Source organism: Marmota flaviventris, chromosome 4 (genome assembly GCF_047511675.1).
Source record: "Marmota flaviventris isolate mMarFla1 chromosome 4, mMarFla1.hap1, whole genome shotgun sequence".
NCBI lineage: Eukaryota > Metazoa > Chordata > Mammalia > Rodentia > Sciuridae > Marmota > Marmota flaviventris.
In genome coordinates this window covers 5,235,782-5,254,440 of record NC_092501.1, presented here as the reverse complement: position 1 = coordinate 5,254,440, position 18,659 = coordinate 5,235,782, and the positions used below count along the sequence as shown (strand labels likewise).

The following is an 18,659-nucleotide window of genomic DNA, read 5'->3' as shown; positions in this document are numbered from 1 at the left end:
GCATGCACACATCTCCCCTTTGCGGTTATCAAAAAAATCTTTTGGATGGAACTGAAATCCACTAAAAGTCAACAGCTATCCTATTGCCAATAATCTTTCATCAGATTGGTTGAAAATATACTAATGCCCCTCGTCTATAACTATCACCCTTTGGTAGAGCAAATAGTCATTTCCTTGTTCTGAATATCAAGATGGTTTAGTCCAAGAGCACTGGGAAGCCATTGCAGAAGTGGCGTATTGCAGGATCAGGAGTGTGCTGGCATCTTGATCAGATCATAATTAAAAAGATCACTCTGAATGAAGTGCATGTCGAAGGGCCAAAGATGGACACAGGTAGATGGGCCAGCATCCCCCTGCCACAGTCCAGGTGTGAGAGGATGACTCTTCGGCAAAGCTTGTGTTTTAGAAATGGAGAGAAGCAGATGGCTTTAGGCTAAGAAGAATTTGCCTCTGAGATGCACTAATGATTATTGTTAGAGCTGCCCACTTATTATCTAGGACACCCAATGAATAATCAAACTGCAAAGTGCAATGGGAATAAATCAGGGTTTAAAGATGAACCTTTTACAGGACAACCCTTGTTGACTTGGGGACTTCAGGTTCACAGGCTGCTGAGCCTCACAGGCCTTCCTAGGCAGCTGCAGTTGCTTGGACCACCATGGCTAGTGAATTATGCAGAGCCACAAGGAAGCCTTGCAAAACCTCGTCTCTCACTCTCGACAGCGTTCTGTTTGTTCAGCAAAGTCCCAAAATTTAACAGCTGAGCCATGCTAATGAAGTACGGGACTGTGTCTCCGAGAGAAGAAAAGGAGCTGGGAAAAGATGCTTCTCTTCCAGAATAATAAGAACCAGACCCTGCATCTCAATTATCAGGCTTCGAGGAGCGATCACAAGGAAGCCAGCAAATTCCTGCAAACGGAGGGGCGGCTGAGTTACAGCACTTAGCCAGCAGAACGTGCAACCTGGGCATCAGAATGGGGAAATCTTGACAAAGTGGGGAAGCTGCACGAAATGTGAATTTCAGTAATTTAACTGGGGAAAGAAGCCAGCTGTGCGTCAGGGGACACCTGGAGTGCTCCCACCCTGAGGTTTGGCGGTTGCAGGCCCCACAGGCAGAGTTTGGAACCCATCTGCACTGACTTTCCCTCCTGGCCTAGAGGTCTTCCTCGACAGGGGGTGGCCACTGTCGTTCCCTGAGTCTTATTCATGGTTGGGTGCACCAAAGCCCTCCACAACATAGACGTGACTTGCAGGAACCTGGCATGGCTATACAGGTGGCAGAGAAAGTAGGTGAACTTTGGACATCGCCTGATTGTCCTCCTCACATTTGGCTTGTGAGCCTTTGCAAGTGATGCCTGTTAAGAACTTTGTTACTTTATTGGCTGCTTAGATTCCATTCACCACCTTGGCCTTCACAGCCAGTGCACCTAATTATGATTCAATAGATTAAATAAATGAGGAATATCCACTCATTTGGTGTTCTCTGACCATGGTCTCATTTCTCTAAGTCAACTCACCAGTGCCTTCCCGTTCCACCTGCAGGCCCTGAGCACACACGGGGCTCCTGGAGGTGTGGTCTTTTCGGGATAACCCTTGCCGTGTTCAGGTTAGAGCAGAATAAGTGTCAAGCCCTCAGGTTAGGAAATCATCCTTCCAACAGGCACAGGGGAGCGGGGTACCCCTTCCCATCACTGTGAGCCCTCTTACCAGCCTTGATCCCTGCTGACCCTGTGGTCAGCCTGGGAAGGACAGAAAACCCTCTGTGAGACACAGAGGCATGGCTGATGGCTCAGTGGGGTGGCACTGCTGTGTGGAAGGGTTGGGCAAAGAGGCCACATGCTCCAGTGGTGTGCAGCAGGATGACTGTGTGCAGGTGGCCAGGACATGCCTTGTATTTTTAAATGGCGCCAGGAGGAGGGAGGGATAATAATATGCCTTATTTGACCTAATGGGTGTTGTTCCTTTTGAAAAATGGATTTAGAGTAAATAAGGAAAAGGTACAACCAGCCGATTACGATTGGAAAAAAAAAAAAAAAAACCAAACCTGTTCTCCTGTAAGCAGAAAGGGCAAGGATGAGTATTTGTAAACTCTGGGGGATCCCAATCTACTGGTTTTGACTCTGAGAGAGACGTACCCAGAGACCCTTTCAAAATACATCCTGGAGCCTGCAGCTCGGTCAGGAGGACCCCAGACACACAGAAAGACAGAGCTGCTATGCCACTCCCACAATGTACGTCCTCATTGGTTTTCAGAATGCTTTCGTTCAGCTAAAAATAAGAACCTTCTGTAATCTCACCACGCATGCCTTCGTGGGCGTTGACGTCCCCCTCTTCCTGGGGGCTGTTCCAACCGTGTGTTTTCTGTTTCAGGATTTTCTGATGGAAACCTTCATCATGTTTAAGAACCTCATTGGGAAGAATGTGTACCCCTTCGACTGGGTGATAATGAACATGATGCAGAACAAGTAAGTACCCGGGAAGGGCCCACGCCCACTCGTCCCGTGGGAGCCGAGTGCTACTAGGGGCGAAGGTGGCTTTTGTACAAAGTGCCTCCCCTCCTGTGATGCGGGTAGCATTGGGGATGGGGAAGTGGAAGTTGGTGACTTCTGCGTGTCCACAGGGAGCTCTGGCACTAGGAAGCGGGACTTTGTCCCTTGGAGAAACACAGCCTGAGTTGCTCTCTTAGCCCCCGTCACAGGCAGAGACGTGCTCCGGGCCATGACTTCTCCATCTCATTTCAACCATATGTTTTTCTTAGCCAAAGTGAGTCTCAGCTGTACGCTCAGCTTTTGAAAGGACTTATATTTCACATATTTCAGATTTAAAAAAAGAAAAACCTCATGAGCATTTTCTCCATGAAATATTAAACTTGTGCCTTGCTTATCATCTTCCTATAAAGGCTGTTGGTGAATATTCTAGCACTTTGGGTTTTATAATTTCTGTAAGTACTAACGGTAATCGTAGAGCTCTCAACTGCATGGGACTTGGGAGGGAGATTTCTCTCGGCCTCTTTCTTCTTATTGCATTTTTTGTGAGGAGAATTGTTGGCTCACATGCAGTTGTAAGAGATGGGACAGAGAGATCCATGGATGCCGCACCCACCTCTCTTCTGTGTGACACTTTGCAGGACCGTAGTATTGCACGTGACCAGGGACTGGACCCTGGTTCCTTCACTCATGTGTACCCCTTAGTGCTGTGTTGAGTTCTATAGATTCTACCCCATGTGTGTTCTTGAATCTGCTCCCAGTCAAAGTGCCGTGTGCATGCCTGCCCCCACAAATGCCGCTCTTCCTGCCCCTTTATCAGCACATTTCCCTCTCCCTTCCAGCAACCCTATAAATGCGGTTATCTGTATATGCTCTTTTTGATTGGCTTTTTTCACTCTTTAATTTCCCAGAGTCCCATTTAGGCTGCTGCATGTGTCTATATTTTATTCCTTTTCATGGCTGAGGAATACTTCATGGTATGAGCAGACCTCGGTTTGTTTAACCATGTTCCTGGTGGACACCTGGCTAGTTGCCATCTTGGTGCTTCTGAATAAAGCTACTACAAGCGTCCATTGCATAGGCTCCTGAATGAACACAAGTCTTCATTTCTGTGTGACACAGACGCCTAGGAGGGCAGTGTTAGCTTGTGTGGCAATTGCACGTGAGAGTTCATGAGAAACTGCCAAAGCATGCCGCACCGTTCTCTGTCCCCAGCCGCCGAGTAGGAGAGGTCCAGTGTCTCCACAGCCAAGCTGTAGGACCGTGCTGGTCCACTTTTGGTCACTATAACCAAAATACCTGGAAGGAACAACTTAGAGGAGATGAGGTTTATTTTGGCTCGCGGTTTCATAGGATTGGTGCGTGGTTGACCAACCCCATGCTCTGGGCCCACGGGGAACAGAACATCATGGCAGAAGGTTGGCGTGGAAGACGGCTGCTCCGCTCATGGTAACCAAGAAGCAGAGAAACAAAGAGAGGAGAGCCAGGGACAAGATATCATCCCCAAGGGCACGCCCCCAGTAACATCCTTCCTCCAGCTATGCCCCCCCCTGACTATGGTTACCACCCAGTAATCCAGTCAAGTTATCAACCCATCAAACGGATTAATATCTGATTAGGTCTCAGCTTTCGATCTGATCATCCTTCCTTTGAACATTCCAGTGTTGCCTAGTACATGAGCTTTATGGGGGACACCTCATATCCGCACTGTAACAGGAATTGACACCATTTTTAATTTTAGCCATTCTGGTAGGTCGGTCGTGATTTTCCTTACTAGGTTAGTTTGCATTTCCGTGATGGCTCTGCCTCTTTTTGATGGCTTTTGCCCCCTCATGGGCAAGTCCTGAGCAGCAGCAATCTTTCGCTTGGCTTCTCCTGGTCATTGCTCCTTTTTGTGACAAAGGGCACGGAATTGGCCTTGTTTTCCGTGAGCCGCAAGGTTGTGAGCTGGTCCCTATGGGGCTATGCAGGAAGCAGTGCTGGGCGGCTCAGGTCAGATGCTGCTGGGATGTGATCTCCTTTCCCAAGAAGACTGCAGTTGGGACACCGGATCTGGACCCAGCAGGGCTGGCTTTGCGAGAGACACAGCCCTGGCTTGGGGCTCAGAGCAGGGTCCTGACCTCTGCTTCTGCCTCTCTCCTGCTGCGCAGGTTTTGATCATGCAGCTGGATCTCTCTTGATGGTTGAATGTTCATCTAGATAATGAGGGACTTAAATCACTAGTGTTTTCTCCCTTTTTTTTTTTCCTCTGTTAGGATTTACTTTTGTGATTGACAATTAAGAATTACTCCAAAGAGCTACAGAAGTGTTTTTAATGAACTTCATTTTCACACCACAAAAACAAACAAATCAGCGAGAATAACCAAAAAACAAAACAAACAACAAAAAACCACCAGTAGGGAAATGTAAATCTCACTATGTCCATGAGATGCCCAGGACTTTGTCCTCTGACTCTCCATGGGGACATCGTCCCTAGGTGGCTCTGGTAGACTGGCCATGACCTGGTGCTCAGGCTGTGGATTCCACACCCCTGGGTGCTCTCTGCTGCAGCAAAGCTCACATGTGAGTGGCTCCCCAAAGCTGTATTTCACGGTACCCTAACTTTCAGGGTTCCCAAGTGAGCTGTTATCCTCTTGAGAACACAAAATCTATTGCTTATTAATTTTTACAGTGTTTGTTGATGACTAAGAGCCTGTTTTCACTGTCTGGTTCCCTCTTCCTGCTGTGCACCCCCTGCCTCCAGCCTGAGCCCCTTGAGGCTGCCCCAGAGCTGTGTGATTATCACCCAGGTGGTCACAGTACTCTGGTCCAGGAATCCTTCCTGTCTGGCTTCTCCTGGGATGTGCTGATTCTTTGGGGGATCATATTCCTTGGAATCCAGCAGCGTCTCCACTGCAGCTTCCTGTGGTCCAGTGATGTGTGGGTGTCCACACGGGCGCGTGTGCCTGTGTCTGTGCACGGGGGCTGTGGTTGCAAGTAAAGGCACTTGTGTTTGTAGTGATTCCAACCCCTAGAAGCTCACACAGACCCACCTTCTGCACCCAGCACTGCACATGTCCCCAGGCCACTGTGAGCTACAGAAGAGACAGCTGAGAAGGAGGCATTTTGGACACAACTGCAGAAGCAGCACTGGCCAGCGCACCTTTTATCCCACATTCTAGGACCCACAAATGCTGCCCCTTCTGTGGAGTAGACAGCATTCATTTTCAGAAGCCAAATCAGTTGGGTTTTGGAGAAGGTCATTGTCACCACGGGGCCAAACACCACTCCCTGGGTCGGTGACCCTGAGGTCTCTGACGCCTTGGCTTGAACACTAGCTTCTCGAGGAAGGGTCTATTCCATTTTCACGAGATGCGTCCACTCTTTGTGGAGTGCTGCACACTTGGTTCTGGGACTAAGAGGGACTGTGTGTGGCTTGCTCTCCACGCACTGGGCCTGACATGGGGACTCCCCGTGCAGTAGTGTCCTTGGCCCCTTTAGTCGCCCTCTAGCACAGCCTGCTTTGCTCCTGGGGAAACCGAGGCAGGGGTTTGTAACATACCGAAGGACAGGAGCTGCAGTGGCCAGGCTGGTGTTTCAGTCCTGCCGCAGAGCCGAGCCTAAACCCCTTTCCCCCGGCCCTCCATCTTGTGCCTCCTGTTTCCCCAGGAAAGTGTGGAGGGGCTTTTACTCTAGTGTTCTTACAAGATAACTTTTCTGCAAGACGCATCCTCTACCCGAGGGAACGTTGAGCACGGAAGCCGACACTGCTGCTCCTCCTCCTTTTCCAGCCGAAGCCTGAGCTTTTGGGGAGGATGCCCCCCACTAATGTGCTCCCTGCCCATCCTCGGGGCACGTGGAAGGACAGGATCTCCCCAACGCCAGGATAAAACCGGCTCCCTGTGGACAGGACGTAGGCCCCACCCAGCATGTTCCCGTGCCCTTCCTGTTGGCCTTGCTGTTCGCCTGCGAACATCTCAGCCTCTCGCCCCCTGCCAGGCTTGTGCGCTTCCCTCCTCCTGGCATGATTCAGAGACCGCCTCGCTCCGTAGGATAAGCTGTGACTCCCGGAAGCTTCTGGAGTCTGCATTTAAGTATTAATGGCACAGCTGGACATGTAGTTTTACCACCCACGGCTGAGAAATGGAGAAAATCCGCCTCTATGGTCCCTTAAATGTTTGTGTGCTTGTTCAGCTTTGTCTCTGTGACTTACATCCCTCATACCCGGACTTGTAAAAGGTAATTAAAGACAGCAGGCATTAGAGTTGGTGCGGCGACTTGTAAATCAAGAATCAAAGCCTTAAGACCGGACGGATGTCCCAAAGGACTCTCACCGCGTGCTTGCCGTGTTGAAGAGAATGACTGATTGGCAGTGGCCTGACATTATAGCTCGGTGCTAGAATGGTGGGGCCAGGTGGCAGGATGACGTTTGAGGTGAGCACAGTTCAGACATCGTCGAAGCCTGCTTGTGTGCACGCGTCCAGTGCGCGTCATGATTGTGCCAGCGGGGCCCCAGTGTTGACCTCCCTTGAACAGCTCAGGTGTGTTGGAACCACAGACCTGCCCAGCCAGCGGCCGAGGGCTGGTGTCTGTCCTGGGTCTCCTGTCAGCAGCCTGTTCCAGATGTATGTTTGCAGGAGTGGGGCGTGTGTGTGTGTGTGTGTGTGTGTGTGTGTGTGTGCGTGGTCCAGCAGCCTTGTTCTGCTGTCCCAGAGTTCTCAGCTGCTAACAGATAGGTGGCCACTTGGTTGAGTGTTCATGTCGCTTGAGGTCTTGGCCCTTGGCTTCACCCCAGCAGGGTACTGTACTCCAGTGATGCCCCCTACAATTGTGAGCCTCTGCATGAGCTGAAGCACACGAGTCTGCGGGTTCCCTGGACTCCCTTTCACCTCCCCGAAAGCACTTGTTATTAACTGCTCTAATTTCACCTGAGAACGGCATTCCTGCTGAGCAGTGGTGGGAAGGGTCTTGCCGAGTGTCACTTTCAGATTCTTTGAATCTGGCTTGTTCACATCGACTGCATAGCAGGTAACGGACCCTTTCCCCTTCTGTCCACTATTTGGACTTGCATAAAATCCACCTACCCCAGCCTGAGTTCTCTGTAGGCTTGTGGACACCAAGCCCTCCTCTCAAGATGAGAACGAGCGAAATCAATGGTTTTACTCCTCAGAGCTGATGCTGTTCGTGACCAGGGCCCTCTCTGTGGTTGGCGTAGGTTTTGCCCTTGACTGACTGTGTCTTCCATGTTGGGCTGGGGCCTGAATGACCAAGTTCATCATTTGTGGCTTATTCCTGCACATTTCCATTGAAGACAAAGTAGGTTTTGCACGTAAGGATTCGCAGATCCTGACTATGGAAGAGAACATGTAAAATCCTAGAGAAAACTTGGGGGTTTTCTAGAAGCCAGAGCACTTGAAGCTGAGTGGAAGAGAGAGAGCATAAGGGGGACTTGGGCTGTCCAAGACTCACCGATGGCCGCTTCTCTGGGGATGCTGACCCTTGGTGAGTCCTGACAAGTGAGACACTGAGCAGGAGAGGACCACTGGGAGGGGTCATTGGGAGTCAGAATGCTGCCCACAGGAAGGAAAGAGCACTGTCTCCATTCTGACTGACATGCTGCGTCCCCGGCCCGCGATGGCGGAGCCGTGGTGGGTTGTCACTGGCCCTGTCTGGAGGGTAACTGAGCATGTGGAGGGGGTGCTGCTGGCCTGCTCCAGGGGCTTGTCTGGGTGGTGACCATTAGGCCTCTGGAAACCTGCAGTCAGATCTGTAGTCTGGTGTCGCTGTGTCCAGAATCAGCCGACTTCCTGCTGCCCTTTCACACTCAGGACTCCCGTCCCCACCTAGAGTTCATGAGGTTTGCGGGTCATGCCCTTGTGCATTTTCTGTGTCCCTGTTGGCCCTTTCTCCTGTCGTGGCCACGTGGCCACCATCCCAGAGCACCTGGCACAGAGCTAGCCATTGAGGCCCCTTCCAAGCTTGGGACCCCAGTGCATGGGGACCTGCCTCCCTCCTCTGTGGCCTCCCGGCCCCCTGCCTCTTGTGATTTCCCTGCCGAATGCCCAAGATCAATACCGACACACGACACCTCAGGAGGTGAACTTCCCATCCATATTTCTGTAACTTAGTGGTTTCTCCCCTTTTAAATAGAACACGTTTCCCACTCATAAGGAATGCCCATCAGGTGGTCAGAGTCCAGAATGTGAGCTCACTGATCTTTCTGCCAAAGTCAACTTGGCATATAGCCAGGAGAGAAGAGGCCATGAGACTAGAAAGGAAGTTGGCTTGGGACACCAGGTTTCCCAGGAGTCGATCGGGTTCCTGCTCAGAAAGTGAATTGCTGTTCCGTTTCACACCTGTGCAGCACTGGGCCCAGGGCTGGGGAAGGGAGAGAGGGGGCTGTGGGTCCCTGGGTGCAGGACCTGCTGCAGTGGCCATGGGGACAGCCTGAGGATGGCTGGGCCGGAAGGATCCTGTGTTTTGTTTCCCACTCAGCCTCCTTCAGAGGACACTCTGTCCCCTGTGAAGTGCACATGCTGAACAGCCTTCACATGGCTTGAAAGCATGGTGACAAAGCCTGTGGGGCTCTGGGGACCCTGGGATCATAACGTCACAGCACCCTCCCCATTTCTTTGAAGCCTGGGGTTTAGCTGATGTTGTTCCTTTTAATTTAATTAGTTGATTCGTTTACTATCGGTCTGCACCTCCGACAGCTTGTCGATTTTAACCTCACCTGAGAATCAGGTCTTCCTTTGAAAGGACAGCGGCTGTTGACATCCGCACGGTGACAGCACCACAGCCAAGGACCAAAAGGAAAAAATCTATATTTTGTTTTTCAGTGAAGAAATGGGGATTCAAGTTCCGTATACTGAAAGCTTTCTGGGGTGAGAATTTCCCTGGAGCCCGGCAGGCTTGGGCTTCATGCCTTTGAACCTTCCTCCTGCCAAGGAAACGTGACCCCAGCAGAGTCAGTGCGCAGCTCGGGGCCCTCAGGCAGAGCGCCTCCTCCGAGGTGGGCGGATGCAGGTGCAGCTGAGACCTTCCTGGTCACCCCCCCCCCCCAGCAGCTCGTGGGACTTCCTCTGAGGTCCGGGGGCCATCGTGACGCACTAGGGGCTCAGACATGGCTCGGATCCAAGGCAGGTGTGGCCTGCCCATCAGGGGGAGGCCCCACACTCGCTGCTGTTGCTGTGGCGCTGTTCCGTTTTCACCCCAGGATGCTCTTGGGGAGCGAGGATGTCGGCAGTCCCCCCCACGCGGCACGGCAGGGCCCGCCAGCCCCACGTGCTTCCCCTGCACGTCTGCTTTCCGCGACAGCTATCCTGTGGCATGCGTGCCTCCGCTCTTCGTTGGCAAATTAAAACAAATAATTTCCTGATTATACCTGGTTTTTATAACCAATTTATTTCATGTAGCCTAGATACGTTACATGGTGCATTTGATCCGGAATGCCTCTTTATTTAATCCCGAGATGAGGAATCAAAGTACTCTCAAAGGAATGGCAGTGGTGAAGAGCTCTCAGCCAGGGCTCTTATTTAGGGATGCTCACTTCAGAGGGCAGGTTTTAAAGGGCCCGTCTGTTTCACAATTCTGACTGTGCATGCCTCGCTGTGCGCTCCTGGCTGCTGTGGCTCCTGCCGTTCTGCTGGCACTCAGTGCTGGAGAATGCACTTCACAAGGGCTGAATCCAAGTGCCTTCTCACACTTGTGCATGAAAAATCTCTCACCTGAAAGCAACATGGAAGAGACACACCTCATGTGGTCCTCCTCCAGGTCCTCAGCTTCTCCCATTCTAAATTTTTGCCCCCACTACAACTGTGCAGCCTGCACAGCTGAAGGCCCCTAGTGTAGGCTTTTGTTTGAAGTCAAGACTGGGAAGAGGGGTCAGTTCACTGAGGCTGGCTAGGTTGTCCAGAGGTGTCCTGGGTATCTTTGGAGACTCAACCAGAGGCGATTTTGCCCCCTAGAGGACAGTTGCTCCATCTGGGGGAAGAAGGGCTGTTGGCATCTCCTGAGTGGTACCCAGCGATGCTGCAGTCAGTGCCTGCTGCAAAAATATCACTGGGCCTGAAGTGTCACCTGTATCTCATTTTATAGATGAAAATAGTCTCTGGGAGACCAAGTAACCCATCAAAATATATGACTCATTGTCATGGCTCCCTTTTATCACCCCATTTCTCAGCCACCCTTCTCTGCCATTGACCCCAGCAAAACCAGCACTCTTTAGAATAAATGACAGCAGCCATCCGCTGGAGAAGGCAGCACTGACCTTCACTTACTAGGAGGGTGCTGACCATTGGAGGTGGCTTTTCTCAAACTCCCTGCCAAGAGCAGTTCCCTGATGGCATGGCTCAAGGTGGTGGACTGATGGGTGTTGGGAGTCGCACGATGGACGTTGGAGTCACACCGACATGAATTTAGATGCCAGGGCTGCCCCCACTAGTTCCTGGCATAGAAGACATGTGCAGAAATGTCTGTCTCTTCTGGGGTCTTGGGTTCCTGTCCACATGCCTGCTTCTGCAGAGTACCAGCTCCCCACCTCCATTTCTCTCAGTCTCCGGCCACCTTAAATGGTGCGGGAGCGGTGGCCCTGGAAGCAGCTTGTCTGTGCCAACTCCGGCCCCACCTCCTCCTGGCTTGGCTGTGTTTGGCAGTCTCACCCCCAGCTGGAGCTTCTCGCCGTGAGTTGAAGACAGAAGAGAAGCTTCCTGGGATGTCACGGGGGTGGACAAGGGGGCGCCCTTGAATGCTCTGCCCAGAGCCTGGCCTGGAGTGGCCAACAAGCTGTGACTGGCCACTTCTGTTCCTATGGAGATAATATTATGTCATTGTTTCTCCACGTCCGAGAAGTCTGGTGGTGACTGGAAGCAGGACATTTCCTTGGTGATTCGGAGCACTTCATGCTGGGTTGAAAAAGTATATTATAAAATATCATTTTTTTTGTTTTCACAAATTCACTCACTTCTTACAGCTTTTTTACACATATCCAGGTTACAGTTTAGCTTGAGGTGCAGATGATCACGTCACCAGCTTTGCCCTCTACCTTTGGGGAAATCGCCTTTGGAACTGTCCTATGGGGCAGGGCTGGGGTTAAGGAAAGGGCAGGGGTGCAGAGGCTGTCTCTGTTCAAAACCACCTGTTCACAGATTGTGGTCCTGTCTCCCTCAGCATCGCCGAGCATCCGAGCCACAGGCCCCAGGGATGATGCAGGGTCTGAGATGTAGGGGGGACATGAGTTGCCTGGGCATGAGAGCCACAGATCAGACTCTAGAGCCCAGTGCTCTGGACCCCAGGCTGAGGCCAGAATGTGAGATGCCAGCAGCAGCCTGGGAAGGACCACGGAAGCAGAAGGGAGAGGGGCTGGGCATACACAGGCCCCCAGTGAGTGCTGCTCCTGGGGTCATGGCAGTGGGGACAGCACTCAATTTTAGTGTCACTGTCTACAGAGCTGTCCTCCTTCCTCCCTCCTGCCCTCCTCTTCTTAGGGGGGCACAGGGGTGTGTACTCACTAGGTCTGTGCGGCTTCATTACCACACATGCTGCCATCTTCCTTCCCAAAGTGGTTTCTTACACTTTTATTTACGTGCATGCCTGTGTGCACGTGCACAGATCATGCCCCAGCTGCTGCATGGTCTCAGCAGTACACCTGGTGGTGTGTGTGTTTGCACCGAGCTCACGTGCCCCTCAGCTCTCATTGCCTTGATCACCTATTCCTTTATTTGTGAGAAACCGTGACTCCTGTTGTTGGTGTCCTTTTCTCCTCTGGATTCTCTTGTCTCTTGCTCTGTGCTGCGCCTCTGTTCCCGGTGAGAGCCTGGGCGGGGCCTGTTTGCTGCAGATGCCCCCTGCTCAGTCGCTGCTCTTTTGGTCTCCATGGGAAGTGCTGCTTTTGTTGGGTGACATTTAAAACTCCTCTTGAAGGCTTGCACGAGGAAGCTGAAGGGACTCGCCTTCTGGGGACCGTCCAGGTAGCAGGATGACTGTCCTTCAGTGGGGCGTCCCTGTGAGATGCAGTTTTTACTAGGAGCCAAACATGGACCTGTCCTTATCCATATACTGCTACTTCCTAGACACAAGGTCATAAATAAAGTTGCATAATAAATTGTCTCCATCTTCAGGACAACCTGATAGTAGTATACCTAAACTGTAAAAATTTACATATGTAATGCATTTTCAGATTAAGAAGTTATAATAAGAATAATTAAGAATTTATAATTAAGATATAATTAGTAATTATATCTGCCGCAGTCTGTCTGAGCACAAATCATGAGCCACTGAAGCAGGAACAAACTTTATTTCTGAACTCCACCAGCACACTCCACACACGCTCCCCAGGAACTCTCCCGAACACCACGCGGCTCCTCCAGGAACCACCAACCGGAAATCCCTCCTCCGGCACTTCCCCAACCAATGGGAACTCTCCGGGAATCCCCACAAGAACTCCAAAGTAGCAGGCCGAGGCGGACAGCAGGGGTCTAATATACACAGCTTAACATAACCATTATCATCTCAGTGGCTTGCTGGCATCACCTCTCAACCACTCCGTTCTGGCAAAAATGCCATGCGTCATTCAGACTTGGCTATGGCTCTCAGCAATATCTAATTATATATAATTAATATATACAATATAGTAATAATAAAGAATAATTAAGAAGTTATAATAATATTTAATTTAATTTCCTCCTATAATCAAAGTGTTAACAGGATTGTGACATCTCTGGTTTTATTTGTACAAGACCCTTTCGTGTGGCACCCCTGTGTTTGACATGGAATTCTGTACCTCTGGGTGTAGGTCTGAGACACCATGTGGGGGAAACCTCTCCTGATCATCTTAGAGGCTGCACAGTTCACTGAAACCTTGCCTAGCACATAGTAGGTATTCACAAACAGTGTGTGTTGAACTGTCTGGATGAAAGAATGAATATCAGTAGGGAATGGTCGCTATCACAATGTCAGCTGACCAAAAACATGGAGTACTTTCAAAGCAGATCCTTTTCAGGAATGAAATGCAGTTACCCTTTTTTTATATTGGGGTCTGCAAAGAACTAATCCCTGTTGTCAGTACACAGTGAGCAGGGAAACCTCTTACGCTCTTGAAGATCTAGAGCTAGTGCATTTCCTTAATTGAAATTTGTCCTGAATTTCCCACAGAAGCCTGCCAGGGAGATCTGTGTTCGCTCTCCCAGGCCAGCGGCGGGGAGCTGCTGTCTCCTGGAGCTTGCTGTCGGTGGTTAACCTTTCCATTGAGACTTCAGAGAAGGGTTTTTACTTAATATTGTACCTGTCAAATTCCCAGAGCTGCAAGTAAATTGAAGATACAAATTATGTTGTAGAGTGAAATATTTTGTGTTATTCCACAGTTTGGTTGATTTAGGAAGAAAATGAACTCTGACAGCTTGATCTTTTCAGTTCAGTGGATTCTAATGGTCCAAAACAGAAACCCTACACCACACGACTCCTCTTGCCTTGTCTATCAGACATGCTGCCGGAGCGGTTCACGCTGCAGACCCGGGGTCCTCCGACTCCGCCTATAGACGCACAGGCTCTCGGGAAGAGTTAGAGGGTGCTAACTGTTAATGTCTTACGTATAAATATTAACCGTCCCCATAAGGGGCGAGAGCTCTCCCTGTCTGGCCACATGAGTTGCTGCTTAGCACCTGCCACTTATCTCAGCATGCAATCTATTTTTCATGGGCAGAGAAGACGGATTTTTCCAGTTTGATTTGCTGCCTCCGCCTCCGTGCCGTTGAGCTGCTTGGGATGCAGAGGTTTGGAAGAGAAGAGGAGAGAAGCCCTCTTTTTCTCTTCTTTTCCATGATTACTCCCAACAGCCACACCTTTGCTTCTGATTCTGTGTTCGGGGGAGAACACTGAATGTTCCTGCAAGAGCTAGAGGATCCTAAGTTACCAACTTGGACTCACAGCTGGGATGCAACAGGGTGGACGTGGGCTTAGGAAAGGTGGGGGAGTGTTTTGCAGGCCTGAGCTCCTTGGTGGAGACTGAACCATAAATAGCTCCCACTTTGGGTTTGTTTCTCAGGGTCTTTGGTCCTGCAATCTGTTACCATTCTTCCTTTGCCTTAGGAGGAGGCTGGGCACTGGGGCAGCTCTGGCAGGTGGCAGCTTCTGCACTTTCTTGAAGCCCCCCCCCCACCCCCCTGCAAACCCTTCCCTGCTGACCTAGAGCTGGCTCTTTGCTGCATTCCCCAGAGTCTCAGGGGACAGGGGTGAGGAATCTGATTTGCTTCTTCAGACCCAATGTTACTGTTTGACCAAGTAAAGGATGGCTCATTTTATCTGATGCTGTAGCTTATGATGTGGGGGTGTTTTTAATTAGCTATTAACTTGTAGATGATTTAGAAATTAAATATAAGAAGCAAACTGCATATTGGATATATTTATTTTTGATATTAAACTTAAGAATTCAGCTGGGTTCGGACAGAATGGAGTGTTTCTCTTTTATGAGACACCCTTGGGCTTAATGTGATTTGCATGTAATTCACAAGGAGCTGGCATTTATCAGCAGTATTCAAATAGGTGTTCTTCATAGACAGTAAGCTCCCCAGTATTCAGTGCATTAAGAAGTGAGTGTCTGAGTCAGACTGAAATGACAGAGAAGGGAATGTTCAGTTTGTCATAGATGTTCCGCCTGCAAATGGATGTGAGATGGTTTTTCAGCTTAGAGGAACCATATCTATGTAGATTCATTCAGCCAGATGGGGACTGCTGGAGGGAAGCCCCAGCAACAGAGGAAGGCCAGCCTTACTGTGTTTGAAACTTTGAAACAGAAATTACATCATTGACTTAGTTCTCCTAGGGCTTCTGTGCGTAGCCTAGAGCATGGTGTAAGTGTGCCTTAGAGAGCTGAATAGGTGTGCCCATGGAGAGGGGATTACGGCTGCCCATGGAGAGCCCCGCCACCCCCAGGAGCTTTGAGATGATCTAGACGAGGTGGCTTTGTCTGGGGCCGAGGTAGTCATCCTGGGGGAGGAGGAGGACCTGATGGTTCCGGGCATGTTTTCTGGGCAGTGCCAAATGGACCTGTTACAAGTGATTCAAGGAAGGAAGGTGAATAAACAGCTGGGGGAGAGTCTTCAAATTCTGTTTGAGCCAAAAGAGGCTGGTGGGACTTTTCAAGGGCAGAAGTACTCACTGTTTCTTAACCTTTCACCTTATTGCCATCCTCCTATGGGAAGGATGAAGTTAAATTTAAATGTAATAAAGAAGAGTTAAAAACGGAAAAGTAAGATTTTTGTGGTGTAGAGTGTGCTTTGGAGGGGCACAAGGAATATAATATCCAAAATGCTTTTGCTGCTGCTCCCACCACCACGACCCAGTCCCCACCCCTGCAGGGAGCTCTGGCTCCATTGAGCATGTGTGGCCTAGTTAATTGTGGGGTTCCCAGGAGACAGTCAGACAGGAGGTCCATCCAGCACCTGGAAATCCAAGACTGGAGGTCAGAAGAAAGGTAAGGTCAGAGATGCAATTCTGGGTGTCATTAGCATTTAGATGGCAGGTTTGAGGCCACCTGGGGAGAGCATAGCTGGAGCACAGAAGCAGAGGCAGGGAAGCCCAGGGGCTTAGGACTGAGCAGCAGCCAGTGGAGGAAGAGAAGTCAGGAGAGAAGACAGTGCAGAATTGGGGGTGGGGCGGCATCTCACGGAACAGACCAGAGGATTTGGGTGCATAGGGGTCACTGCTGATGTGGACGAGGGCAGGTCCGCTGGGTGGCCACTCCTCAGTGTGGAGTTGAGGAAGTGCCCACTGGCCATGGGCAGCCCCGTCAGTTTCATGGTGCTGGGGGACAGAGAAAGGTGCCTATGGGAGCCGTGGTGTGAGGGGGCTTACATGCTTCTTGTTGATTTAGGGCATGTTGGGAACAATCTGTGCAGGGAGAAGCAGATGCCAGGGAGGGGGAGGGCCATGAGAGCAGAGAGCCCCGGAGGAATGGGACAGCAGGGAGACCTGGCCTTGATGAGGACAAGGGCAGCTGACGTGTGGTGGCAGGAGAGAAGACAAGCGCAGGGAGCCTGTCCACTCATGTGTGTGGCCACAGTGTATGGATGATGAGGGGAACCCTGTGTGGTCTCTGCTTCCTCAAGTGTGAAGCTGGGTCATTAGCAAGAAGGCGTGCAGGGATAATTGAAGATCACGGCATTGATGTAGCACCATGATGCCCATGTTGACATTGCCCCTGCCCCAGGTCCCCTCAAATGCCCTGCCAGGGGGCAGCCTGGGTGTGAGGGCCCCAGGACCGCTGCGGCCATGTTGCATAATGCCCAGGAGAGGTCTCGCTCGTGGGGGAGTCTAAAACGATACATCCTTTAAATAACTCCTGCTAAGTCATCCTCCTGTGAACATTTCTAGATGGGTCTTGTCTTTTAAGCTTCAACAAACCCTATTAGCCATCAAAATCCTCTGGTCTCAAAATAGCCCTCTCCGACTTCCTCTCACGCAAGTGCATCATGGTGGCCAGGCCCTGAGAAAGGCCGGGTGGGCTGCAGGACCAGAGCTCAGGGAGGTTCCTTGTGTCTGAGTCCACCACCATGTTGGGCCTCTCTGACTGGACCTGGGACATCCTTCTTGGGAGTGGGCGGTGTTAAGCACCTGGGGTGCCAGTTCTGTGATGCTGTCTTCCCTAACGCTGCTGCTCTTCCTCTGTTGCTTCTGTTTGAAATTCCTGGGAGACCTGGCTCCTGTCCCTTTCCTTTCGTCCCCTGCATCCAGGACAACCAGTGGATGCACTGGGGTTCACAGACGTCTCAGGTGCCAGTGTGCTTCCCTTCAGGCAGGCGGCTCTCACCCCTTCCACCTTGGTCACAGTCGCACACTGAACAGCTCTGCTCAGGGCTCCCTTACCAGGCCCAGGATGCAGCAAAAAATGTGAGAGTCAAATTCTTCTCACAATTACTCTTTGGTCTCCATGAGACCATTTCATTTCTAGTTCCTCTGTTGCAGAATGCTTGGAGGGAATTTAGGAATCACACGGTGGGCGTACAGGCCATTTCCTATTGCTGACTTCACCTTCCCAGTTCCTCATAGATACAAGATGAATGTCCCTGGGGCCAGCCAGCAGCCGGTCAGTGTGCACAGAGCTGGGACAGCTAATGGACTAGATGCATCTTACTGATCACATTCATATAGAAGTGCCTCATCTCTCTGGTCAGCTGGAAATATTACTGCCTGCTGGGGCACCCAAGACTAAGGGTCCCCGCTTCAGTTGCTCCTGTGTGGATACCAAGCTCAACTGTACATGCTTAGTTTCCCTTTCAGAAAAGAAGGTTAATCTGGAAATGTCTTTTGAACCCAGAGATTCAAATGTCCTTTTGATCTTAAAAATGAAAAAAACAAAAAAGAAAAAATTGCAATTACAATACTACAGAAGCATTTTAACCCTAATCCAACATCATTGGTTGCTGATCAAAATATATGAGAAGGTGGTGTTTGTGAGTGAGCTATGCCATCAACGTAGACCAAACACATTGTGGCTTTCCACAGTGCCAGAATTTACTAAGAGCCAGTTCAAAGCTACATGTCTTTTCCTCAGTTGCAGTTAACTCAGAATTCACCTAGAACTCACAGGTCACCTGGCAGTCATGAGCAGGGCAATCACAGGTTATTCCAATCTTAATTATTGATACCTGTAACACTGAAGTCACACATCCTTCTTCTCTCTCTCTCTATCGCACATACAAGCACACATGCACGTACACATGTATGGTGATCAGCGTAGATTAGGAGCCAGATGAAGAACTGGTTCAGAGGCAGAGCTGTCAGTGCTTGGAACTTATTCTAGCCCAGGGTCTAGATGGCTGACAATTTCAAAGTGGGCCATGTCAAGCAGGGAGACCTAGCTGAGCTGAAGCCAGAGTCAGAGACCATTGCCTGTGGACCTCCTGTCTGCCATGACCACTCTTGGGGTGCTCCTCCTTTTATGGGTCTCAGGTAAGCGGGTTGCTTTGTTCACTGATATGTTCAATAAGCTCATGGGTCTACTTTTTTCAGATATATGGTTGACACACTCATGCATTCACGTGCTTTTATTTAATTTGATAAGTTCACAGGTGGTCATTTTTATTAGCCTGATTAATTGGTTTATCAGTTTGTGCCTTGTGGCTGTGCGGTGCAGATGGTGGTTGTTTACTTGTTCAAACAAAGCGTAGAGTCGCGTGCCTACTTTGGTGCTTGTAATCA

General features: G+C 50.4%; 1 protein-coding gene across 2 annotated transcripts in view; it reads left to right on the top strand.

Moving 5' to 3' along the window:
* Dock1 (dedicator of cytokinesis 1) overlaps positions 1-18,659 on the top strand; it is a 450,610-nt gene that overhangs the window by 291,182 nt on the left and 140,769 nt on the right. For both annotated transcript variants that reach the window (XM_027930051.3, XM_027930050.3), the window contains exon 29: positions 2,371-2,465. In XM_027930051.3, the coding sequence (XP_027785852.1) occupies positions 2,371-2,465 (95 nt within the window). The remainder of the gene's footprint in view (positions 1-2,370; positions 2,466-18,659) is intronic.